This window comes from Tamandua tetradactyla, chromosome 11, assembly GCF_023851605.1.
Source record: "Tamandua tetradactyla isolate mTamTet1 chromosome 11, mTamTet1.pri, whole genome shotgun sequence".
Classification (NCBI taxonomy): domain Eukaryota; kingdom Metazoa; phylum Chordata; class Mammalia; order Pilosa; family Myrmecophagidae; genus Tamandua; species Tamandua tetradactyla.
This window is the reverse complement of record NC_135337.1, coordinates 84,542,638-84,568,450: the sequence shown is the minus strand read 5'-3', so window position 1 is coordinate 84,568,450 and position 25,813 is coordinate 84,542,638. Positions and strand designations below refer to the sequence as shown.

Here is a 25,813-nt window from a genome sequence, read left to right as displayed (position 1 = left end):
TAAGTATTTTCTAAATGAGATCATACAATAATTGCTCTTTTGTTTCTGGCTTATTTTGCCTCACCAAATGTCCCACAGGTTGCTTTACAACATTGCATGCTTCACAATTTTGTTCCTTTTGGCAGCACAATGTTCAATCACATTATGATTGCTTTGTACAATCATTTTATTGCACTGCTGCTGGACATATATCCATCCTATGAGTTCTCAGTTTTATCCTCTCGTGGACAATGGACAATGTCTGGAGACATTTTCTGATTGTCGCAGCTGGGACAGTGCTCCTGGCACCAGTGGGCAGAGCCCAGGGGTGCTCTGAACGTCCCACAGGGCACAGGGCAGCCCCCCTGCAAACAAGATGCATCAGTGCCCGGGGCTGGGGGAGTCCTGATCAGAGAGAAATGGGGCAGTTCCCAGCCGGGTGGGGCAGGGGCTGACGCTCTTCCCCCACGCCGCAGACATCAACGAGTGTGCCCTGGACCCCGACCTCTGTGCCAACGGCGTGTGTGAGAACCTGCGGGGCGACTACCGCTGCATCTGCAACCTGGGTTATGAGGCAGGCTCGGATGGCAGGGACTGCGTGGGTGAGCACACCGGTTGGGCGGGAGGGTTGACCAGGTTTGCGTGGGCGAGAGCGCTGGGTGGGCGGGGACTGTATGGGTGGGCGGGGACTGCGTGGGTGGGCGGGGACTGTATGGGCAAGCTCGCTGGGAGGGCGGGTATGCTCGGTGGGTGGGCACTCTGCACACCCCTCACGCTGCTCTCTGCTCCCCACCCCCTGCCCCGGCAGATGTGGATGAGTGCGCCCACAACGGTCTGCTGTGTGACAACGGATGGTGCCGGAACAGCCCCGGGAGCTACAGCTGCTCTTGCCCCCAGGGCTTCAGCTTCCGACGTGACACCGAGACCTGCGAAGGTACAAGGTCTCAGGCACGCTGTGTGTGTGTGTGTGTGTGTGTGTACAATGGGCACACACTCTTAGAGGTGCTGCATGCACTTGTGTACCTGCATCCCCACACATTCATGCATTCGCACTCATTTGCACACTGAGAGGTGCTTGCACATGCGTACCTGCACCCACACACATTCACACTCACGCAGCTACACACCATTCAAAGCCACTTGAAGGTGTCCCTGCATCTACACACTCATACGTCCACACTCATTTCCAAATGCTCTCAGAGATGCTTGCACAATGCACACCTGCATCTACATACTCATGTTTTTGCTCTCGCAGTCACACACTCAAAGACATGTGTAAACAGGTGTCTACACACATGCATTCACACATTCAAAAGCACTCATGTACTCACACTCAGACATGCACAGATATACATAAGCACATCCACATTCACATGTCCATGCAGTCTCACACGTGATCACAGTCATACAGTTATTTACAGGCACACACATTTATGCACTTTTACACCTCTTTATGCACTCATATGCTTGCGCACACACTCAGACTCACAGGCACAAAGACACACGCCTACAGTCACAGACACACATACATACACTCAAAGGTACACACAGGCTTTCTTATACGTTCACAAACACACAGTCACACACACAGTCATATACACTTATAGGCACACTCACACACTCCCAGTCCATGCACTTGTGCACTCATGTACTCATGCTTGCACACCTGTACACACAGAATGTTCGCCCATCCCCACCCGCACTTGTCCCCATTCAGACCCCTAACCCACCAGTTTCCACACACTCACGCACACCGATATACCCATGCTTGGGCACGTGCACATCCTCTGTGGCAACATCCTTCCCCATCATGCAGACCCCCTCATCCTCTCGCACAAACCTGCACTCCCGCCAAAGCAACAGCCCACAAACCTTCCCTGGTGACCCCACCTCTCCTCCCAGCCCCCCCACCCCGCCCCGTCCTCTTTCCTCCCTCCCTTTTACAGCCAGAGTTCTCCAAGGCGCTGTCCTCACCCCCATCTCCCCGGCCTCGCCCCCCCCACCCCCCACCCCAGTGTGACTTCGTTGCCAGGTCCTCCCACGTGTCCCTGCTTGCTCGGTCTCCTGTTGAGGCTTTGCAGCAGCCCGTCCAGATTTTCTGCCCGCATCTCCTTCTCACCCGCCTTCACGGGCACCGCGCCCTAGCGCGCCCTCTCCCAGGCCGCGTTCCACGCGTTTTGCCTGGGCGTGCCCACGCAGCCCTGCACGCCGGCACACGAGTGCGAGCGCACCTGCCTACGCGCGCGCCCTGCCGAGCCCGCCCGTGTCCGACTCCCGCGTGCTGTACGCACCCAGGGGCCTCGTGCCCTGCGCCCCGCCCCCGCGCTAAGGGCCTGGCGGGTTGTCCCGGCAGATGTGGATGAGTGCCTCTCCCGCCCGTGCGCCGGCGGCATGTGCCGCAACCTGCCCGGCGCCTTCACCTGCCAGTGCGCCCCCGGGAGCCGCCTGGGGCCCTCCGGCACCGTGTGCCTAGGTGAGAGCTCCCCCCAGCCCCCCCCCCCCCCCAGTATTCCGGGAACACGTGGCCCTCCCAGACAGGGCCGGGCCTGTAGCAGTTGAGTCTGGTTTTCTGCTCCCCCCAGAGAGCACCAAGGGCACCTGCTGGCTGAAGGTCCAGGAAGGCCGCTGCGAAGAGAACCTGCACGGGGTTGCCCTGCGCTCCGAGTGCTGCGCCACCCTCGGGGCTGCCTGGGGGAGCCCCTGCGAGCCCTGCAAGATGGGTAAGGCCCCCGGACCTCTCCAGCAGCATGTGGACCACCGTGCCGCTGGGGCTGGCACCCAGGCCAGGGAACCTGCAGGGAGGAGGCGCTGGGGGGGGGGGTACAGCAGAGAGTCTCCTAGGTCGGAACAGAGAGGGACGTTGCTCCCCATTTCTGTTCTTACCCCCACAGACCCTGCCTGTGCCCGTGGCTTTGCCCGCATGGAGGGTCTTACCTGCGAAGGTATGGGACTCGCTGCACAGTTCCAGCTCTCCCCTGAGGCTCTGGAAATTGAGTCTCGGATCCCCCCTCCCCCACCTCCTCTGGTCCCTCGGTCTTTGCCACAAGCCCCAGTTCTCCTTCCAGGGGCCCCCCTCCTGCCTCCCCAGGGACAATGCTGGTTTCCGGGGTCCTGGGGAGCTCAGCCAGCCCCACCCACACCCGGGACCCCGGCCCTATCCTGTCCTCTCCTCTTTGCTCCCCCACCAGATGTGAACGAGTGTGACATCTTCCCTGGGGTGTGTCCCAATGGGCGCTGCCTCAACACCCCTGGCTCCTTTCACTGCGAGTGTCCTGAGGGTTTGACACTGGATGCCAATGCCCGGCTGTGCGTGGGTGAGTCCGGCCAGACCCCATGTCCTAGGCAGCATGGCCTGCCTTTTGCTCCCTTGATCCCTTTTAGTTTGCTAAAGCTGCCAGAATGCAATATACCAGAAAAGGTGTTCTTTTTTTTTATTATTGTTAAATGTAACATATATACAAAGAAAAAAAAGCCATGATTTTCAAAGGGCAGTTCAATAAGTAGATACAGAACAGATTTCAGAGTTTGTGGTGGGTTATCATTCCACTATTTCAGATTTTCCCTTCTAGCTGCACCAAAACACTGGAGGCTAGAAGAAATATAATTCTTTTTCTTTTTTGTGAAAAATAACATATATACAAAAATGTAATGCATTTCAAAGCATATCACGACAATTAGTAGAACAGATTTCAGAGTTTGGTATGGGTTATGATTCTGCAGTTTTAGGTTTTTACTTGTAACTGCTCTATGATGCTGGAGACTAAAAGAAATATCAATATAATGATTCAGCAATCATACTTATTTGTTAAATCCTGCCTTCTCTGTAGGGGAAGATCTTTGATCTTTCTCCCACTCTCTAGGGGGATATTTTGGGCTATGCTTATTCTATCTTTTTCATGTTGAAAGAGGCTGTCGATAATAAAGGGTGGGGGATGGAACTAGCTGATGTTCTGGAGAGGCTGGGCCCTCTGCATTTCAGGACTTGATTGATCCAGGGGCCCATCTGGAGATTGTAGGTTTCTGGAAAGTTACCCTAGTGCATGAAACCATTATAGAATCTTATATATTGCCCTAGGTGTTCTGTAGGGTTGGCTGGAATGGCTTTGGTTGGGGGTAGGCAAGTTATGATAGGGAGCAAGGTCTCACTGAAGCTTGCCTAAGAGTGACCTTCAGAGTAGCTTGTCAGCTCTATTTGAACTCTCTCAGCCACTGATACTGTTCTAGTTTGCTAGCTGCTGGAATGCAACACACCAGAGATGGATTGGCTTTTTTTTTTTTTATTAGCGGAAAAAAAAAAAGAAATTAACCCAACATTTAGAAATCATACCATTCTACATATGCAATCAGTAATTCTTAACATCATCACATAGATGCATGATCATCGTTTCTTAGTACATTTGCATCGGTTTAGAGGAATTGGCAACACAACAGAAAAAGATATAGAATATTAATATAGAGAAAAGAAATAAAAGTAGTAATAATAGTAAAAAAAAACAAAAAAAAACCCTATAGCTCAGATGCAGCTTCATTCAGTGTTTTAACATGATTACTTTACAATTAGGTATTATTGTGCTGTCCATTTTTGAGTTTTTGTATCTAGTCCTGTTGCACAGTCTGTATCCCTTCAGCTCCAATTACCCATTATCTTACCCTGTTTCTAACTCCTGCTGGACTCTGTTACCAATGACATATTTCAAGTTTATTCTCGAATGTCCGTTCACATCAGTGGGACCATACAGTATTTGTCCTTTAGTTTTTGGCTGGACTCACTCAGCATAATATTCTCTAGGTCCATCCATGTTATTACATGCTTCATAAGTTTATCTTGTCTTAAAGCTGCATAATATTCCATCGTATGTATATACCACAGTTTGTTTAGCCATTCTTCTGTTGATGGACATTTTGGCTGTTTCCATCTCTTTGCAATTGTAAATAACGCTGCTATAAACATTGGTGTGCAAATGTCCGTTTGTGTCTTTGCCCTTAAGTCCTTTGAGTAGATACCTAGCAATGGTATTGCTGGGTCGTATGGCAATTCTATATTCAGCTTTTTGAGGAACCGCCAAACTGCCTTCCACAGTGGTTGCACCATTTGACATTCCCACCAACAGTGGATAAGTGAGCCTCTTTCTCCGCATCCTCTCCAGCACTTGTCATTTTCTGTTTTGTTGATAATGGCCATTCTGGTGGGTGTGAGATGATATTTCATTGTGGTTTTGATTTGCATTTCTCTAATGGCCAGGGACATTGAGCATCTCTTCATGTGCCTCTTGGCCATACGTATTTCCTCTTCTGGTAGGTGTCTGTTCAAGTCTTTTTCCCATTTTGTAATTGGGTTGGCTGTCTTTTTGTTGTTGAGTTGAATAATCTCTTTATAAATTCTGGATACTAGACCTTTATCTGATATGTCATTTCCAAATATTATCTCCCATTGTGTAGGCTGTCTTTCTACTTTCTTGATGAAGTTCTTTGATGCACAAAAGTGTTTAATTTTGAGGAGCTCCCATTTATTTATTTCCTTCTTCAGTGCTCTTGCTTTAGGTTTAAGGTCCATAAAACCGCCTCCAGTTGTAAGATTCATAAGATATCTCCCTACATTTTCCTCTAACTGTTTTATGGTCTTAGACCTAATGTTTAGATCTTTGATCCATTTTGAGTTAACTTTTGTATAAGGTGTGAGATGCGGGTCTTCTTTCATTCTTTTGCATATGGATATCCAGTTCTCTAGGCACCATTTATTGAAGAGACTGTTCTGTCCCAGGTGAGTAGCCTTATCAAAGATCAAATGTCCATAGATGAGAGGGTCTATATCTGAGCACTCTATTCGATTCCATTGGTCGATATATCTATCTTTATGCCAATACCATGCTGTTTTGACCACTGTGGCTTCATAATATGCCTTAAAGTCCGGCATCACGAGACCTCCAGCTTCGTTTTTTTTCCTCAAGATGTTTTTAGCAATTCGGGGCACCCTGCCCTTCCAGATAAATTTGCTTATTGTTTTTTCTAATTCTGAAAAATAAGTTGTTGGGATTTTGATTGGTATTGCATTGAATCTGTAGATCAGTTTAGGTAGGATTGACATCTTAATTATATTTAGTCTTCCAATCCATGAACACGGTATGCCCTTCCATCTATTTAGGTCGTCTGTGATTTCTTTTAGCAGTTTTTTGTAGTTTTCTTTATATAGGTTTTTTGTCTCTTTAGTTAAATTTATTCCTAGGTATTTTATTCTTTTAGTTGCGATTGTAAATGGGATTCGTTTCTTGATTTCCCCCTCCGCTTGTTCATTGCTAGTGTATAGAAGTGCTACAGATTTTTGAATGTTGATCTTGTAGCCTGCTACTTTGCTGTACTCATTTATTAGCTCTAGTAATTTTGTTGTGGATTTTTCCGGGTTTTCAATGTATAGTATCATATCGTCTGCAAACAGTGATAGTTTTACTTCTTCCTTTCCAATTTTGATGCCTTGTATTTCTTTTTCTTGTCTAATTGCTTTGGCTAGAACTTCCAACACATTGTTGAATAATAGTGGTGATAGTGGACATCCTTGTCTTGTTCCTGATCTTAGGGGGAAAGTTTTCCATTTTTCCCCATTGAGGATGATATTAACTGTGAGTTTTTCATATATTCCCTCTATCATTTTAAGGAAGTTCCCTTGTATTCCTATCCTTTGAAGTGTTTTCAACAGGAAAGGATGTTGAATCTTGTCAAATGCCTTCTCTGCATCAATTGAGATGATCATGTGATTTTTCTGCTTTGATTTGTTGATATGGTGTATTACATTAATTGATTTTCTTATGTTGAACCATCCTTGCATACCTGGGATGGATCCTACTTGGTCATGATGTATAATTCTTTTAATGTGTTGTTGGATACGATTTGCTAGAATTTTATTGAGGATTTTTGCATCTATATTCATTAGAGGGATTGGCCTGTAGTTTTCTTTTTTTGTAATATCTTTGCCTGGCTTTGGTATGAGGGTGATGTTGGCTTCATAGAATGAATTAGGTAGTTTTCCCTCCACTTCGATTTTTTTGAAGAGTTTGAGGAGAGTTGGTACTAATTCTTTCTGGAATGTTTGATAGAATTCACATGTGAAGCCGTCTGGTCCTGGACTTTTCTTTTTAGGGAGCTTTTGAATGACTAATTCAATCTCTTTACTTGTGATTGGTTTGTTGAGGTCATCTATTTCTTCCTGAGTCAAAGTTGGTTGTTCATGTCTTTCCAGGAACCCGTCCATTTCATCTAAATTGTTGTATTTATTAGCGTAAAGTTGTTCATAGTATCCTGTTATTACCTCCTTTATTTCTGTGAGGTCAGTAGTTATGTCTCCTCTTCCATTTCTGATCTTATTTATTTGCATCCTCTCTCTTCTTTTTGTCAATCTTGCTAAGGGCCCATCAATCTTATTGATTTTCTCATAGAACCAACTTCTGGTGTTATTGATTTTCTCTATTGTTTTCATGTTTTCAATTTCATTTATTTCTGCTCTAGTCTTTGTTATTTCTTTCCTTTTGCTTGCTTTGGGATTAGTTTGCTGTTCTTTCTCCAGTTCTTCCAAGTGGACAGTTAATTCCTGCATTTTTGCCTTTTCTTCTTTTCTGATAAAGGCATTTAGGGCAATAAATTTCCCTGGATTGGCTTTTAATAAAATGGGATTTATTTCATTAGTTCTTCAGAGGAAAAACAGCTAACTTTCAACTGAGGTTCTTTCTTATGTGGGAAGGCACAGGGTGATCTCTGCTGGCCTTCTCTCCAGGCCTCTGAGTTCCAACAACTTTCCCCGGGGTGATTTCTTCTGTATCTCCAAAGACCTGGGCTGAGCTGCTTGGGCTGTGCTATGTTGCACTCTCTCATTTAAGCACCAGCCAATTAAGTCAAACATTAGTCATTGCAGCAGGCACGCCTCCTAGCTGACTGCAGATGTAATGAGCAACAGATGAGGTTCATGTACCATTGGTTCATGTCCACAGCAACAGAGCTAGGTGCCTTCACCTGACCGAGTTGACAACTGAATTTAACTACCACAGATATCTTATTGTTACACTTCTTTTCCCCCTTTTGATTAGGATGGCATTGTCGATCCCATGATGCCAGGGCCAGCCTCATCCCTGGGGGTCCTCTCCCACGCCGCCAGGGAGCAGAAACAGGTTGACCTTTTACAATGGGGATTTATTAGCTTACAAGTTTGCAGCTCTAAGGCTCTGAGAAAGTCCACAAATGAGGCATCAGCAAGTGATGCTTTTTCCCCAAAGGCCAGCTGCCGTAGATGCTCAGCTCCCCTGTCACCTGGATGGATGCACAGCACCGTCTACTTGTCCCTCCCTTCCGTCCCTGGTCTTGTTGCTTCAGTGGCTTCCTCTTTGAGCTTCTGTGTGTGTCCTTGTCTCTCCCAGCTTCTGCAGCTTTTATCCTCTCTGAGCTTCTGAGTGTGCGTCTCTGAATTTCATCTCTTAGCTTCTCTGGGGCTTTTATTTGGGGGGGGGGTGTCTTCTCTCTGTCTTTTATATCCAGTAGGCGCATTAAGACCCACCCTGAATGAGGTGGGTCACATCTCAATCTAAGATCCTGCTCTCCCAAAGGCCCGACTTATGCTAGGTCCACACCTGCAGGAATGGGTTACATTTAAGAACATGATCTTTTCTGGGGTACATACAGCTCCAAACCATCACAACCCCCCTGCCCTGGGAGACCTGTCCTAAGGAACAGGAGGCATTTAGGGGTCATCTGGGAGTCTTCATCCCTGCTCATCCCCTGCTCATGTGTCTCTAAAGACATTTGCTCTGTGGCTCCTGCTCCTGGGGCATCCTTCGTCACTCCCCAAGAATTTAACTGTCTCCTTGATATGGGCTGGTTGCAAATGGTAAAACCTCGCTTAATCATATCTGCAACTTCAGCTTATTCTTTCTTGGTATCAAATACGGTTTACCCAGGCAGAGCTGAGGACAGAGCTGGCATCTTCCACCTTGCTGTGAATCTCAGTCGGTCACAAGGGGTCAAAGGCTCATCCTGAGTGGCTTGGTGTCAAGCTCAGAGGCTCTGAAATACTGTACTCCTTGCTCCGGGGTTCTCGACCTTGGTGCAGCTATCTTGAGCTGAATAATTCTTCGGCCGGGTCTTGTGCATTGGGGGTTGTTGAGCTGCGTGAGTGGCCTCTACCCACGAGATGTCAGTAGCGCTCCATTCCCCATCCATCACCAGTCTTCTGTCCCCCAGGTCCTGTGGGTGGAGGGCACAATCGCTGCTGCAGGATTGGAACCCCTTTCTTAGACATTGTTTCTTTCTCGTTCTCTGGGTGGAACCTTCTATCTCCCTGTGCTCCCTGCTTGTCAGGCAGCCACCAGTTTCCTCCAGCCTTCCCTTGGCCCAGATCCTCTGACGATCTCCTCTGGGTGTGCTCCTGTCATCCCAGCACCCACCCCTTTTTTAGAAAATATTTTTATGGACAAATCTTCACATACGTACAGTCCATACATGGTGCACAATCAATGGCTCACAATAACATCACATAATTGTGTCTTCCTCACCATGATCATTTTCGAGAACATTTGCATCACTCCAGAAAAAGAAATAAAAAGAAAAAAACTCATATGTCCTATACCCCTCACCGTGGTCACGTGGTCACTCTCATTGACCACTAATATTTCCGTCTACCCAATTTATATTACCCCTTATCCCCCCACATTATTTATTTATTTTTTATCCATATGTTTTCCTCATCTGTCCATACCCTGGATAAAAGGAGCATCAGACACAAGGTTTTCACAATCACACAGTCACACTACAAAAGTTGTATCGATATACAATCATCTTCAAGAATCGAGGCTATTGGAACACAGCTATCTATACAGTTTCAGGCACTTCCCTCTAGCTTCTCTAATACACCATAAACTAAAAAGGGAATATCTATAGAATGCATACGAATAACCTCCAGGATAACTGACTCTGTTTGAAATCTCTCAGCCACTGACACTTTATTTTGTCTCATTTCTGTCTTCCCCATTTTGGTGAAGGAGGCTTTTGCAATCCCTTGATGCCAGGTCTCAGCTCATCCCGGGAGCCCCGTTCCACATCCCAGCGCCCCTTTTGATAGCTTCTGTATCGGGACCTCCAGGCTAAGGCCTGTGGGCTCTGATTTCCATCTCGACTCGGACTTCCCTACCATGCTGAGTTTTAAGTGTCCAGTGGGTCTTTGCCGACCCCAGATTGTACCCCAGGAATGAAAGTAGCCACATAAAGAGAAACCAGCCTCTGCACTTACTTCTGGGGTCAGAGGAACAGGTCTGTCCAGTTGTCTCAGTTTCCTGTGGTTGCCGTAACAAAGTGGGGGGCTGAAAACAGGAGAAGTTTGTTCTCTCACGGCTCAGGAGGCCACCAGTTCAGAGTCAAGGTGTTGGCACGGTTCGTTCCTTCTGGGGACTCGGAGAATCCGTTCCATGCCTCTGTCCCAGCTGCTGCCGCACTCCTCCACATTCCTTGCCTTGCGGTACATCACTGCACATCACACAGCCTTCTTCCCTGTTTCTCTGTGTGTCCTCTCCTCCTCTTTTAAGGAAACCAGCCTTTGGATTAGGGGTCACCTTAATCCAATATGACCTCATCTTAAGTAACTACATCTGCAAAGACCCTATTTCAAAATAAGGTCAAATTCTGAGGTTCTAGGTTGATGTGATTGGGGGGACGGGGGAGGACCCTATTGAACCCTTGGTGCTGATCTGGGAGGGGTATGAGAGGACATAAGGCATTTCTCTTTATCCTAGAGAGTCTATAACAAGCCCTCACCCTCAGATTTACCTGGTTAAACCTATGGTACTTTTTGCAAAGAGAGATTAGTGGTCCCAGTGCAGAGGTCGGCAGTTTCCCTATCGAGGGCCAGGAATATATATTTGCAGCTTTGTGGGACCCCAAGCTTTGTTATAATTACTTGACACTACCGTGCTGTGCAAAAGCTGCCTCAGACAATTGAAACGAATGCACAAGCTGCGTTCCAATAAAACCATGCGGGCTCTACTTCTGGAAGCCCAGAAGTATGAGGAAGAGTTGGCTGTTTCCAGATTGTTCTGAGGGCATTTAAGGGATCAAGCACATGGTGAACTCTGAAGCCAGATGGCCCAGTTTGAACCCTGCGTCTCCCTCTTACCAACCTGTGTGACCTCAGGCAGGTTACTTAACCCCTCTGTGCTGCAGTTTTCTTGCAATGGTGTTTTCCATCTGTCCATTATCTTGAGGATGGAACATGAATAAGCTGATGACTTTGTAACGGTGCTTGGGATGTAGAAAGCACAGCAGCAGTCGGAGTTCTTCCTGTGAAGATGTGCAGATTGCCACACCCATGTCCCTCCCTCTCCACTCTCCCACCCGTCCACGGTGGCGGGAAGAAAGATTCAGATGGGTGCTGCTGAGTCTTTCATGCCTGGCTGTCCCCTCTGCCCAGATGTGCGGCTGGAGACGTGTTACCCACGCTGGGATGAGGATGAGTGCGCTGTCCCCCTGCCCGGGAAATACCGGCTGGACACCTGCTGCTGTTCCATCGGGGCTGCGTGGGGAGCTGAGTGCGAGACATGCCCCGAACCTGACTCCCCGGAATTCGCCACGCTGTGCCCTCGGGGGCTGGGCTTTGCCAGCCAGGATGTCCTTTCGGGCCAGCCTTTCTATAAAGGTGTGGGTGGGGAAGGGAGTCTGGAAGGTGGGGGAGGGCACGGTGTGGACCAGGGCTTGGAGGAGGGGGAACGTATGGGAAATTGCAAAAAACAAAAACCGTGCAGCCGGGAAGAGGGGATGTGAAAACACTCTGCAGCTGGGAACCCGGGAGGGGCTCATCTGTGACTCCGAGTTGCAAGGGGGTGGGAGGAGGTGGTCGTAGTGGTTTGCCTGACAATGCTTTAGATGCCCCGCACCCCATCCCCCCAGATGTGAACGAGTGCAAAGCTTTCCCAGGTCTCTGCTCCCACGGCACCTGCCGCAATACCATGGGCAGCTTCCGCTGCTCCTGTGCCAGGGGCTTCGCCCTTGATGCCTGGGGAAGAAACTGCACAGGTAAGCGCTGCCTTCGCCCCCCTGGCCACCCGCAGGGAAAGGGGCTGGGGCCAGATGTGCAGGAAAAGCCCTCTTAAGAATGGCTCTGCTCCTTTCCTCCTGCCTGCTGGGCCACCCAGGGGAGGCGAGTGCCCTCTCTGGTCCTCGGGGACCCTGGCTGTGAAGGGGGGGGTCTGGTTGCGGTAACCTCTGGGGGCATTTGAGTTCCCCCACGACAGCGGCTGCGAGGCAATGCCATGCCCTTGTGTGGGTGTTCAGTGGAGGCGCCTCTGCTTTCCTGGTTTGGCCGCTCGGGGCTCCCGTGGGCCCCTGGTGTCCACGGACAGGGACCCCTGGCCCGCCCCCCTCTCTCCGCAGACATCGACGAGTGTCACATCTCCCGGGACCTTTGTGGGCGAGGCACCTGCATCAACACGCCCGGCAGCTTCGAGTGCGAATGTGTCCGTGGTTACGAGGGCGGCTTCCTGCTGATGAAGACCTGCGTGGGTAGGGGCTGGTGGGGACGGGCGGCAGAGCCCCGCCCCAGACAGGGTGGAGAGGGAGGAGCAGGCCACAGGCCACGCCTTGGGGAGACTCGTGAGGATGTGGCTGCGAAGTTGGGCCGGAGGGGTCAGGTGTGGGAGAAACGGTGATGCAGCCAGAGGGCTGCAGGGAGTTGTCCTGAGGTGGCTGGACACCAGGCCTGGGGCTGGGGAGGGTGACCAAGGGCCTGAGACTTGGGAATGGCCGATGAGTCATGGACAGGGAAGGTCTCCCTGGCAGGGCATAATGTGAGAAGAGAGGCCTGGGAGAGAGAAACCAGCATTTAAGGGGCTCTTGCCCCCTCCCCCATCATTTGTTTCTTTATTCATTCAACAAACACTTTGTGTGCAGCTACCAAGTAGAGAGCTTGAATGTGGATGGTAATGAAATAAATCCCCAAAGGAATGTGAAATTCCTCCTTGAGGAGGGCCTGTATGAGGAGAGAAAATGGGGCAAAGAGGGACTGGAAAGGCAGGCTGGGGAGGGAACAGCACGTACAAAGGCCCTGGGGTGGGAGCTGAAGGGGAGGAAGGAGGTGTCTGGGTGAGGTGAGTGTTGAGTGGGGCTGTGTCCTGTGGAGCTTCTCAGGGCCTCCTTCCAAGAATTTGTGGGCTTTGTAGTCCTGATTTTTCTAGAAATTCCAGCTTCTCTCTTTTTGGACTGTTCCCTGCTCCTCAGCCTCTGCTCCCAGGGTCACTGAGTGGGGAGTCTCCAGGCCCTCCTGCCTAGGATGGGAGGCCATAGGAGGGAGTGGGAGAGGATGGGAGGGGGTAGGAGGGGGTAGTAAGAGGTGGGAGGGGATGGGAGAGGATGGGAGGGGATGGGAGAGGGCAGTATGGGGTCGAGGAGTTGGTAGGGGGTGGGAGGGAGCGGTAGAGGGTGGGAGGGGGCAGGAGGGGATGGGGGGGAGGTCCCACAAGATACATCATCCTGCCCTGGGCGAGTATCTTCATGCTGGCTGTCTCCCAACCTGCCCAGACGTGGATGAATGTGTGCGGGATCCACTGCTCTGCCGGGGAGGCGCGTGCACCAACACAGATGGGAGCTACAAGTGCCAGTGCCCCTCTGGACACACACTAACAGCTGAGGGCACTGCTTGTGAGGGTGAGTGTGCAAGTAGATGTGCCAGGGTGTGAGTGGGGGAATGAGTGTGAGTGTGACTCAATAAAGATGTGTGCTAATGTGTCTCTGAGTGTGTGTGAGGTAGTGATAGTGAAAGTGTATATTTGAGTGTGTGAGCGTGCATGTGCTTCTGGGTGTGAGTGTTTGCATGAACCCATTCATGTGGAGTGTTTTTGTGTGTGTCTCAGTGTGAGTATACAAGTGGGAAAGCAAGTGTGTAAGTGTGGATCATTGTAGCCGTGTGTGAAACAGGAGTCAGTGGGAGTGTGTGTTGTGTGTGAGGCTACCAGTGTGCAAGTGCCTGAGTGTATGTATGAACGTGTGTCTCCCCAAGGACAAGTGTGCTTGCATGTGAAGAGGTGCAAGCATTTGTGAGTCTGTGTGAGTGCAAGAGGGCATGGGCGTGCGTATCTGTTCACCAGGGGCGATTGTGTTCACAGGGGAGTGGGTACAAAGGTGTGTTTGTGAGTGAGCACACTCACATCCTCAGGGATGTGAGCTCAGTGGCGTGGGTGTGCGACGGAGCGTTTCGTGGCCACGTGGATGGCCCGTCTGCGCGTGCCGGTCCCCCAGCTGTGGGCTCCCCTTCCCCAGATGTGGATGAGTGCTCCCTGAGCGGCAACCTGTGCCCCAACGGCCGCTGCGCCAACGTCATCGGCGCCTTCCAGTGCTCCTGTCACTCCGGCTTCCAGACCACACCTGACCTCCAGGGCTGCGTGGGTGAGATGGCCAGCCCGTGGCTCCGCCCTGTCAGCCCCTGCCCCAAACCCGCCCCCACCCCAGTGCGAGCCCCTGTGCCTCTGCCCTGCCCTCTGCAGACATCGATGAGTGCCAGGCCTGGAACGGTGGGTGTGATGTACACTGTGTGAACACCGAGGGCAGCTACCGCTGTGGCTGCGGACAGGGTTACTTGCTGATGCCCGACGGGAGGGTGTGTGCAGGTGGGTGGGTGCCCCCAGAGCCTCCCGGCTCTGACTCTGCCCTGCCCAGGACCCTGGGGGCGGGACCCTGGGGGTTCCTCCTCCTCGTCCAGCTCACCTGCAGCAAGGCCTGTCTCTGCCCTCCCAGACGTGGATGAGTGTGAGGAGACCCCAGGTGTGTGCAACGGGGGCCAGTGCACCAATGTACCTGGGGGACACCGCTGCCTTTGCTACACCGGCTTTGTGGCCACCCCAGACATGAGGACGTGTGTCGGTGAGGAGCTGGGCGGGGGTGGGGGGTGGGGGGAGGGCCGAGACAAGCGCCAGGTCCCCTGTCTGTCGCCGGGGAGGGCGTTGGTGCTTTGCAGCAGCGCTTCACCAAATGTATCTGGGTTTCCGGTTGGTGGTCAGCCTAGGGGCCCCTTGTGTGTGCTGAGCCTTCACCCCAAAGCCTGGGGGATCTCATTCATAGAAGAACCCCCAAACTTTGCTGTTTGGAACTATGAACATTCGCTCTGTACGCAGAACATTCTAGAGGGATGTGCCTGTCCTGAGAGCTGTACTTGCAGGTCAGCGTAGACAAAGGGGTTTTATGGAGGGGAGGGTGATCAAGGTGGGAAAGAGACTTGGAAGCCTGAACTGTGTTCTCTGAGCCCTGCTTGAGAACCCCGGGCTGGCTGGGGGAGGGGGAGGCCAGTGTCCTGTAGTTGGGGGAGGGGGTGGTCAGGGTCTTTCCTTGGCCATGCGTCATCAAGGGGTGCGGGGAGCAGTATGCTGACTACCCCAACAGGGCAGAGCAGAGGGCAGGGTGGAGGAGGTTCCTGGAGGTCAGATTTTAACTCCCTCCAAAGAAGAATTGTCCAGATTGGTGTGTCTTAGAAAGTTCTAGGAGAGAGTGGAAGAGGATACAAAGTTTCTGCTTGAGGTGATGAAAAAGTTGGGATAACAGATGGCGGTGATGGTTGCACAATGTCGTGAATGTAATTGATGCCCCTGAATTGTATCCTTGAAAGTGGCAAAAATGGGGAAATTTTGAGTTGTATTTATGCTATTCCAGTAAGAAGTAAAACAAAAAAAAGTTCCCAAAAAAATAAAAAATAAAAAAGTTCCAGATCCCAGCAGTGGGAGCTCTGAGTGCTAACTGGAAGCATTTAGGTAAAGAGTCTTGCAACCTTAACACATATAAGAGATGCTGTTAGCCCCATATCCCTCTTGCCAATTCACTATGCACATCAGCGTAAAGGTTCTGATATGTCCTGCAGTGTGAAAAACCAAACTGGTTAGCTCTGTTTAACCCAGTGTTCCCTAAATTGATTTGACGATTTGACAAATATGTTTGTTTCCCTTTGGGGAGATGCATGCCTAGTGTGCTTCGTGCAATACACACCGTGAGATGCCAACGTGACGCTCACAGCTGCCTGGCCGTGGAACTGGAGGCAGCCCCACCTCAAGGCATGCAAGTGGAAACTTCAGCAGAGGGTGCCTCCCCTACCAGCTTCCTGTCCCTTCACACCCTCTCCCCTTGCAGATGTGAATGAGTGTGACCTCAGTCCTCACATCTGCCTCCATGGGGACTGCGAGAACACGAAGGGCTCTTTTGTCTGCCACTGCCAGCGGGGCTACGTCATCAGAAAGGGGGCCACGGGCTGCTCTGGTGAGTCGGTGGACCAGGCAGGCGGGAGCAGAGGCCAGCTTGGGGTTACAGGGTGGCCCAACCCCCTCAACTCTGGCCAGACAGCATTCTTTTTTTAAAAAAAAAACTTTTTTTTTATTGTATAATATAACATGTATACAAAGCAAAGAAAGGAAAAAGCAATCATTTTCAAAGCACTCTTCAACAAGTAGTTACAGGACAGATCCCAGAGTTTGTCAGGGGCTACCATACCATCCTCTCAGATTTTTCCTTCTAGTGCTCCAGAACATTGGAGGCTGGAAGGAATAAATATTTTTTTGTCATCACAGTCGACTTTTTTTTCCCCTTTTTTTGTGAAAAATAACATATATACGAAAAGCAATAAATTTCAAAACCCAGCACCACAATTAGTTGTAGAACAGATTCCAGAGTTTGGTATGGGTTACAATTCCACAAGTTTAGGTTTTTACTTCTACCTGCTCTAAGATACTGAAGACTAAAAGAAATGTCAATTTAATGATAGAGTAATCATACCTGTTTGTTAAACCCTACCTTCTCTGTATAACTCCAGCATCACCTTTGATCTTTCTCCCACTCTTTTGGGATATTTGGACTATGGCTATTCTAACTTTTTCATGTTGGAAGGAGCTGTCGATAATAAGGGGTAGGGAAATGGAGCTAGCTGATGTTCTAGAGAGGCTGGGCCCTCTGGGTTTCAGGACTTATCTGGTTCAGGGACCCATCTGGAGGTTGCTGGTTTCTGGAAAGTTACCCTCGTGCATGGAACCTTTGTAGAATCTTAAATATTGCCCTAGGTGCTGGAATGGCTTCGATTGGGATTTTGGTAAGTTATGATAGGTATCAGGCAGCATTCTTAATCCTCCCCCCCACACACACACACACAAACAACTCAGCAGGGGGTGCCCTGTAGCCCCAAGTGATCACAGAAGGTATCCCCAAAGTGTTCAAGCTGGATGGTTCTGAACGGTGCATAGATGAATCGATTTAAAAATTTCACCAGTTCCACAGTTACCTTAATGTGTGCTAGAAGCAACTGTTACAGGGAGAGCTGGTGTTGATACAAAAGTTATTTTTTTGGAGGGGGCTGAATGAGTAGGCAGGGAATTGAATCCAGGTGTCCCACGTGGAAAGGGAGAATTCTGCCATGGAACTACCCGTGTTGCCCTGGAAAATTTTCTTTTAAAATCCAATCATGTAAGTAAGAACAGGAGAACCATTTACAAGAACATTCAGTAATTAGCATCTCACTTTGGTGGCATCTGAACAATGCGGAAATTGTAAGGGCACGGCAAAATCGACTCAATTTGTTTTAGAGGAAAACCCTGGTGTAGATGTGGCAAGCTCATTAGGACAGAGTTACTCTTTTTTATTTTATATTTGGAAATAATCCTACACTGTTTACATGAGGTTGCAAAAATAATACCAAAGCGATACAGAGAGCTCCAACATACCTCTTCTCCAGATACCCAGATTTCCTGACTTTTAACATTTGGCCTCATTTTTTTTTATCACATTCTACCTGTCCATCTGACAGTCAGATGTCTGTCCATCCATCCATCCATCCATCATCCATCCATTCGATATTTCTAAATATTTGCGCATAGGTTGTATACATCACGCTCCTCAAGCATTTATGACCCCTGTATATTCCCCGAATGACGGTTACTCTTAACGTCTGCCCTCGGTCTCTCATGCTGCCGCTTGGGACCACTTCTGAGGGCAGTTGGGAGTTATGCCTGCTGGGTTTCTGGGTTTCCCTCCTGGGCTCTGGGTGAAGGCGGACATCCTCGGATGGGATAGGGTGGGGGTGGGGTCTCCCGCCATCGGCCCTCTCCTAGGACTCCGCTCTGCACCTCCCCATTTCCCTGTCCCACACCTGAAGCCGTATTTCTGTGGGGCCCGGGATTACATGGGGGTGCCCGTGTTCTCTCCTGCACCCTCCCTCTCCTCTCAGATGTGGACGAGTGTGAACATGGGACACACAACTGTGATCGCCACGCCTTCTGCCTTAACGTTCCTGGAAGTTTCAGCTGCAGGTGCCAGCCAGGCTGGGTGGGGGATGGCTTCGGCTGCCAGGGTGAGTGCCTGGGGGCAGCAGGGGCTGGGCACAGCAAATGGGGTGCGGGGAAGAGTGGCAGGATGGGCTCAGAAGAGGATGGCCGGGAACCAGGGGTGTCTGTAGGGGGCAGTCAAGGCTGGGGCTCCCCCAATGCCCCTGCCCGGCGGGCACCCCTGCTCTGTCTCCTGCAGACGTGGACGAGTGCACCTTCCGGGAACACCAGTGCAGCCCGCGTGCCCAGTGCCTCAACTCGCCTGGCTCCTATAGCTGTGCCTGCCTCGGCGGCTTCACTGGGAATGGCTTCTCTTGTACCGGTGAGATCTGGGGCACGGGCAGAGAAGTCCAAGGGGGACAGCCCAGGGGGCCGGGCATCCCTCATCTTACCACTCATGTCCACCCACCGCTCTGTGGGGGCTGGGGACAGTGTGTAAAGCCAACGAGGCTGCCCCCTGCCTGCGCATGGCTCAAGGCCAAAGCCACCAGGGCCGATGCATCCCCTGGACTCGTAATGCCTGGAGCCTTCTGGCTGGGCTTACCTTCAGGTCATCGAGAGTGACTGGGCCCCCTGCCTGCCCACTGCCTGGAGGCCGAGCAAGCAGAACACTGCCTGTGCTCCCTGGGACCGGGAGGTGACCGAGGCTCTGTCTGTCCCCACTCCTGGCTGGGGTGAACTGGGTCACTGTCCAACCAGCTGGTGGGGTCTGAGTTCTCCCAGCACTGCTTCCCTGGGTGATGGCAGGGTGGGGGTAGGGGGTCAGCTCAAGGCCCAGGGCCCTCTGCCCATCCGGTGCCCAGCTGGTGTGCAACCCCTTTGCCCCTGGGGGCCCCTCAGACAGGGACGAGTGCGTGGAGGACGTGGGTCTCTGCGAGAACGGGCAGTGCCTCAACGTCCCCGGTGGGTACCGCTGCGAGTGTGAGATGGGCTTCAGCCCCTCCGGGGACCACCGGGCTTGCCAGGGTGAGGCCTGTGGCTGGGGTGGAGTGGGGATGGGGGCTGGGTGCCAGGTCCCGGGGTCCAGCCTGGCCTGAGGGCATCGAGGGTGGGGGTGGGGATGGTCCTGATCAGGCAGGGGCTTGGGGGGAGGGGGCCGGGGCACACTTGCTGGGGTTCCCTGCAGATGTGGACGAGTGTGCTCTCGGGACCCTGTGCGTATTTGGGAGCTGCGAAAATCTACCCGGAATGTTCCGCTGCATTTGTGGCGACGGCTACGAGCTGCACCGCGATGGGAGCGACTGCACAGGTGGGAGAAGAGAGGGTGGGCATCTCCCTGCGCTCAGAACCTCTTAATTTCTTGAACCTCCCCCGCCAAATCTGGAAATTACCCCCCCCATCTCTCTCGTCCTGCTTTCTTTTTCCCTTATCCTCCCCTGAATAAGCTGAATAAGCATGGTGAATGAATGAACGAAGGTGGCTCCCCTCTGCCACAACCACCAAAATATTTCCACACCCTCTCACCTAAGACAGAGACCAACCAACTTTTTTACAAAGGACTGGGTCATGAACATTTTCAGCTCCACGTCCCCTGCAGGTCTCTGTCATAGTAGCCTGTTACAGCACCAAGCAGCCATACACCACGCAGAATCAATGGATGTGGCTGTGTGCCAATAAATATCATTTGTAGACACAGGCTGGGGGCGTTGCAGATTTGGCCCACGGGTTGCAATTTGCCGACGTCCAGTTTAAACACATTTTCTACACGTTGGTGTGGCCTGGAACAGGGTGGAACCCAGGGCAGGGAGAGCTTTCCAGACTCAATCCTCCTTGCCAGGTAGAGGCGGCGAGAAGATAGGGTGACGTGAGCCAGGGGAGATGCCGAAACAGAGGAGACTTGGAGGTTTCCCTCCTCCTGGGCTGAAACCCAGCACCCTAAAATCCAGGAGGCTGGGAAGGAGGTGGGGTGGGGAGGGTCTCCCCTGCTGCTCCCCCCTTCCCCCAGATGTCAACGAGTGTGCAGACCCCGTAAACTGCATCAATGGCCTGTGTGTCAACACCCCCGGCAGCTACCTCTGCAACTGCCCCCCGGAGTTTGAGCTGAACCCCAGCGGGGTGGGCTGCGTGGGTGAGTGCATGCTCCACTCCGGGCAGGGGCTCTGGGGTCGGGAGGAGCTGGGCCGGGCCAGGGCTGGGTCAGCAGGTCTGTCTGTCCATTCAGGGGCACCTGCTCCTGACAGCTGTGAGCTTGGCCTGGCCAAGTGGAAGTCCCTGTCCACCTGGGCAGAGCCCCCTTCCACTCCTGTCACATGCGCATCTTCCCTGCCTGGCCTCTGGGTGGTTACACCCGTGTACCATATGCATATGCATGCACAGGCACAGAGTCACACACACACCCCGAGATACAGGCATACACAGTCACACAGTCACACACATACTTAAAGGCTCATATGCATAGTCAGAAACAGACCCTCATATGTGCAGTCACATACAGAAGTACACAACGACAGCCGTGCGTGCACACAGTCATGGACAGGCACATACAGTCAGACCTGAGTCACACACAGAAGCTACACATGCACAGTCACATATGTGCACACACAGGCACAGCACAGCCACACACCGATGCACAACCATGCAGCCACCCATGGTCCATGCAGGTGCACGCAGTCTCGCGCAGTTATGTGTGTGTACTCACACGCACAATCACATACACGCAGGCAGGAGTCACAGTCACACAGAATCATGCACACGTGGAGTCTCATAGTCACACACAGACACATGTGCACATCTTAACAGAGCCACACACAGTCTTACATACATGGAGATGCACAGTCACACACACTGGATCACACACAAACACATGCACACACAGAGTCGTACACACACAGTCACACAAGCACATGTGCACACAGTCACATAACCTTACGTAAACACATGCACACACAGTCACAAGCAGACATTCACACACAATCACACACAGTCAAAGACACGTTGCACACGTGGTCACACACAGAGTCACACACAAACACACATGCACAGTCACACACCGAGTCACGTAAGCACATATGCACACACAGACTTGAACACGCAGAGTCATGCACCGTCACACCCACAGAGCCTCACACACGTGCACACACACTCAGAGGCACACACAGTTTCTCCTCCCCTCCTTGCCCACCGTGCCTTTCTATCTATCCAGATACCCGGTTCGGGAACTGTTTCCTGGACACGCATGACCGAGGGGACGGTGGCATTTCCTGCAGTGCTGAGGCCGGGGTCGGTGTCCCCCGAGCCTCCTGCTGTTGCTCCCTGGGCCGGGCTTGGGGCAACCCCTGTGAGCCGTGCCCGCCGGCCAACAGCTGTGAGTCCCTGTGGGGGGTCGCGTGGGGCTGATGTGCACCGTTGCCTGAGCCAGGAGTTCTCACCCCAGCCCAGGCCTTATCACCTCTAAAGGAGGGTCTTGGGTAGCCGGGAAACTGAGTCCCAGAGAGGGCGAGGGCTCATCCAGCATGTTCTCAGCTATTCATTGGCTGGGTGTGTGTCCAGGGTCTCTTTCTGCAGCCCCTCGCTGTGGATTCTTCTGTCTTTTGTGTTCACTTGCTCTCTCAGTCAGTCAACAAACATTTCCAGACTCCTCTGTACAGTGTATTAGAGCCTGGTGACCCAGAGAAGGAGGTGTTACAGCCACTACACACTGTGGCTCTCCATAAACCAGTGGCACCAGAACTGGGAGAGCAGTTAACCTAAGGGTCGGTTTGAGGCACGGTGATGGTGCAGGAGAAAGCCGAGGAGAGGAAGGGTTTCGGAAAGGCTTACTGGGGGAGGAGGCTTGAGTGACATTTCACAGGATGAGTAGGAGCTTTCCAGGCAGACTAAGGGGAAGGGTGTGTGGTGCAGTGGGAACAGCATGTGCAAAGGCCTCAGGTATGAAACAGAGAGGCATGAGTCCACTATTCCACTGTGTGCGTGTGAATGCCGACAATCTTCCTTTCATGGGGGAAGCCTGCAGTCACACCAGGGCCTTATTCAGAATTGGAAGGCATCATCCTCTCCTTTCCCGTTCCCAGACCGTTCCACACGATTCATCTGCTCACATGCTGTATGTGTACTTGCACACACACACACAGAGGTACTGGATCCCCAGGCAGCTCCAGGACTGGCCAAAGTTTCTTGGTCACCAGAGACCATGGAGACCAAGGGAGAAAGGAAGAGGATGTCGGAGTGGGCAGAGGGATCTGAGACTCACTCTTGGACCCTTCTTGGGGGGCTTCCCCTCCCCTGCCTCCCCTAAACTCTGCTCCACAGCCCCTCACAAGTGCCTGTTTCCCTTGCAGCTGGATACAAAACCCTGTGCCCAGGTGGTGAGGGCTTCCGGCCCAACCCCGTCACGGTCATCCTGGAAGGTGAGCTCTTGGCAAAGGTCACCCACCCAGGGGTTGACCTTTCTCTTGTCCCTGCTTCATCAAAGTGCAAAGTTGGGCAGCTATGAATGGGGTTGGAGAACCTCCTCCACCCAGTCATGGGGACCAGGCAGCAGGACTGGAATGTGCTTTTGTTTTGTGGTGAATTATTCATCTATCTTTTCAACCATTTCTTCTTTTACCTGCTGAAATATTCATCCATCCATCCATCTACCCATCTATGCATCCATCTATCCATCTTCCTATCCATTCATCCATCTGTCTTTCCATATGTCCACCCAACCATCCATCCACTCATCCATCTCATCTGTTCACAAACTTGCATATTTGCCTGTCTCCTGCTTTTCTTATCCATACGCTTATTTACCTTTCCATCCTTCCATCCATCTGTCCCACTAACCAGTCCATCCTGCAGTTCACTCATTCACCCATACATTTATTCATCATCCATCTTCTTATTCATTCACCAATTTGCTTATCCACCTACCCACTACTTTTCATATCCACCCCTCTACTCATTCACCTGTCCTTCTTCTCATCCATCTCTCCACCCATTCATCCATCTATCCATCCATCCATCTGTCCTTCCATCCTTCCATCCTTTTATCCACAGGCAATGATAAGATTGGAGAAGACTGTCCATTCAGAGGAAACTATAGGATGGATGGATGGTTGGATGGGGGGATGGATGGTTGGATGGGGGGACAGACTGTCAGATGATGGAAGGGCATGGATTTAAGGTGACATTGACCCAAGAGATTCTGGGCCCAGCTTCCAAGCTAGGCCCAGGTCTGAGCCCTACAAATGTCCAATACCCATGGGATGGCCCTTGGGGATCCTTGAAGGAACAGGTATGGCTCCTCCAGGGCCCTGGAGAGCCCAGGACAGGGCATGGGTGTGTCCCAAGGCCTCTGCTTGAGTTTAGCTTGCGAACAAGGCTCCCTCGCATCTTCATAGACATTGATGAGTGCCAGGAGCTGCCAGGCCTGTGCCAAGGGGGCGACTGTGTCAACACCTTTGGCAGCTTCCAGTGCAAGTGTCTACCTGGCTACCACCTCAGCGAGGACACCTGTGCCTGTGTGGGTGAGCATGGCCCCTCCCTGGCCATGACCAGGCCCTTCCTCTCCCTCCCTGCCTTCCTACCCTGCTCAACCACTGTCCCCTTGGGTATGAAGACCTAAAATGCCCCCCAGCGCCTGCTCCCCTGCCTTGCTGCCTGGAGCTCATTGGCAGGGTCAAGGGAGGGTCTTATTGGAATGTACTGGTCTACTCAGCTCTGCTGCTTCCACCTCCCCCTTGCCTGACCTCCTACTCCTCAAAAAACAACCTGGCTTTATAAGGGCAGCCACATTCTTCTTCCCTTGGGCAAAAAACCGATCAGGGTCCGGAACTCAGAAGAAGAGGGAAATGTCAGGGAAGGAAATGCCCCACCTTTCCTTCAGGTAACTCTTCCCCTGCCTCCCTGATGTTCTCATTTGAGTCTCCTGGTAATGGCCAACAGCTGACTAGTGTCTATGGAGTGCCTGGGCGGGAACCCCTCCCTGGTGGTCATTTACCCATCACCACAGCCCCATGAGGGAGATGTGCTTATAGAATCCCCATTTTTCAGATGCAGAAGTTAAGGTTTCTGGGAAGTCACTAGACTTTTCCACAGCAGCTGTACCATTGGACATTCCCACCAGCAATGGATGAACGTTCCTGTTTCTCCACATGCTCACCAATATTTGCCATTTTCTAAGTAGAAGCCATTCTAGTGGGTGTGAAATGGTATCTTATTATGGTTTTGATTTGCATTTTCCTAATGGGTGATGATGTTGACCATGTTTTCCTCCATTTGCATGTCTTCTTTGGAGAAAGATCTGTTCAAGTCCTTTGCCCATTTTTTAAAATGTATCAATTTTATTGTGAATTATAACATATATACAGGAAAAAAGGAAGAAAAATCAATAATTTCCAAAGTACATTTTAGCAAGTAGTTACAGAACAGATTTCAGAGTTTGGTATGGGTTACCATTCCACTATTTCAGATTTTTCCTTCCAGCTGCTCCAAAACACTAGAGGCTAAAAGAAATATTGATATAGTGATTCAGCAGTCGTACTCATTTGTTAATCTTGTTTTCTGCTATAACTCCTCCTTCTCTTTTGATTCTTCTCCCAATCTATAGGGATCTTTGGGAAATATGCCTTCTAACTTTTTCATGTTGAGAAGGAGGTGTTGACCATAAAGGATTGGGGGATGTCATTAGTTGATGATCTTAGAAAGGCTGGTCCCTATGGGTTTCAGAATTTACTTGGCCTAGGAACTCTCTGGAGATTATAGGTTTCAAGAAAGTGAAATTAGTGAATGAAATTTTATCAGCTCAGAGGCCCAGGCGTTCTTAAGAGTTAACAGGAATGATGTTGGTTGGGGTCTGTCAAACCAGCTTTTCCCATTTTTTGGTGGGGGGTGCATGGTCTGGGAATTGAACCCAGGTCTCCTGCAAGGAAGGCGAGCATTCTACCACTGAACCAGCTGTGTACCGCCTGCTCATTTTTTAATGCAGTTTTATTGAGATATATTCACATGGTATACAAACCATTTAAAGTATACAACCACTGGCTCACAGTATCATCACATAGTTGTAGAAACATCTCCATAATCAATTTCAGTACATTTTCATTACTCCAGAAAAGAAATAAAAAGAAGAAAGAAAACCTAAATTCCCCCTAAGCTTTATCCCCCTCTATTCCTGACCTGGTATAATGCATTTGTTGCTGTTGGTGAAAGAGTATTAAAGTATTACTGTTAACTCTAGTTCATAGTTTGCAATAGGTACATTTTTTTACCATATACCCCTCTATTATTAGCTCCTTGTGACAGTGTTGTACATTTGTTCCAGTTCATTAAAAAACTTTTAAATATTTGTATAGTTAATCATAGGCATTGTCCACTACAAGAGTCACTGTTATACATCCTCATGTTTTACCCTCCAGCTTTCCTTCTGGTGACGCACGTTACTCTGAACTTCCCCTTTCCACCACATTCTCACACCATTCAGCACTATTAATTATTCTCACAATGACATGCTATCACCTCTGTCCATTTCCACAGTGAAACATTTTGCACATATTAAGCAACTGCTCCCCATTCTTTAGCCTCATTCCATATCCTGGTAATGTATG

At 50.6% G+C, this 25,813-nt stretch overlaps 1 protein-coding gene across 1 annotated transcript in view; it reads left to right on the top strand.

Moving 5' to 3' along the window:
• FBN3 (fibrillin 3) overlaps window positions 1-25,813 on the top strand; it is a 77,105-nt gene that overhangs the window by 11,695 nt on the left and 39,597 nt on the right. Inside the window, exons 17-38 of the mRNA XM_077121524.1 lie at window positions 456-581; window positions 788-913; window positions 2,333-2,452; window positions 2,562-2,699; window positions 2,871-2,921; window positions 3,168-3,293; window positions 11,417-11,641; window positions 11,893-12,018; window positions 12,376-12,504; window positions 13,519-13,644; window positions 14,257-14,382; window positions 14,481-14,603; window positions 14,731-14,856; window positions 16,111-16,236; window positions 18,191-18,313; window positions 18,487-18,609; window positions 19,128-19,253; window positions 19,414-19,536; window positions 20,233-20,355; window positions 21,430-21,591; window positions 22,565-22,633; window positions 23,609-23,734. Coding sequence (XP_076977639.1) covers window positions 456-581; window positions 788-913; window positions 2,333-2,452; window positions 2,562-2,699; window positions 2,871-2,921; window positions 3,168-3,293; window positions 11,417-11,641; window positions 11,893-12,018; window positions 12,376-12,504; window positions 13,519-13,644; window positions 14,257-14,382; window positions 14,481-14,603; window positions 14,731-14,856; window positions 16,111-16,236; window positions 18,191-18,313; window positions 18,487-18,609; window positions 19,128-19,253; window positions 19,414-19,536; window positions 20,233-20,355; window positions 21,430-21,591; window positions 22,565-22,633; window positions 23,609-23,734 — 2,769 coding nt within the window. The remainder of the gene's footprint in view (window positions 1-455; window positions 582-787; window positions 914-2,332; window positions 2,453-2,561; window positions 2,700-2,870; window positions 2,922-3,167; window positions 3,294-11,416; window positions 11,642-11,892; window positions 12,019-12,375; window positions 12,505-13,518; window positions 13,645-14,256; window positions 14,383-14,480; window positions 14,604-14,730; window positions 14,857-16,110; window positions 16,237-18,190; window positions 18,314-18,486; window positions 18,610-19,127; window positions 19,254-19,413; window positions 19,537-20,232; window positions 20,356-21,429; window positions 21,592-22,564; window positions 22,634-23,608; window positions 23,735-25,813) is intronic.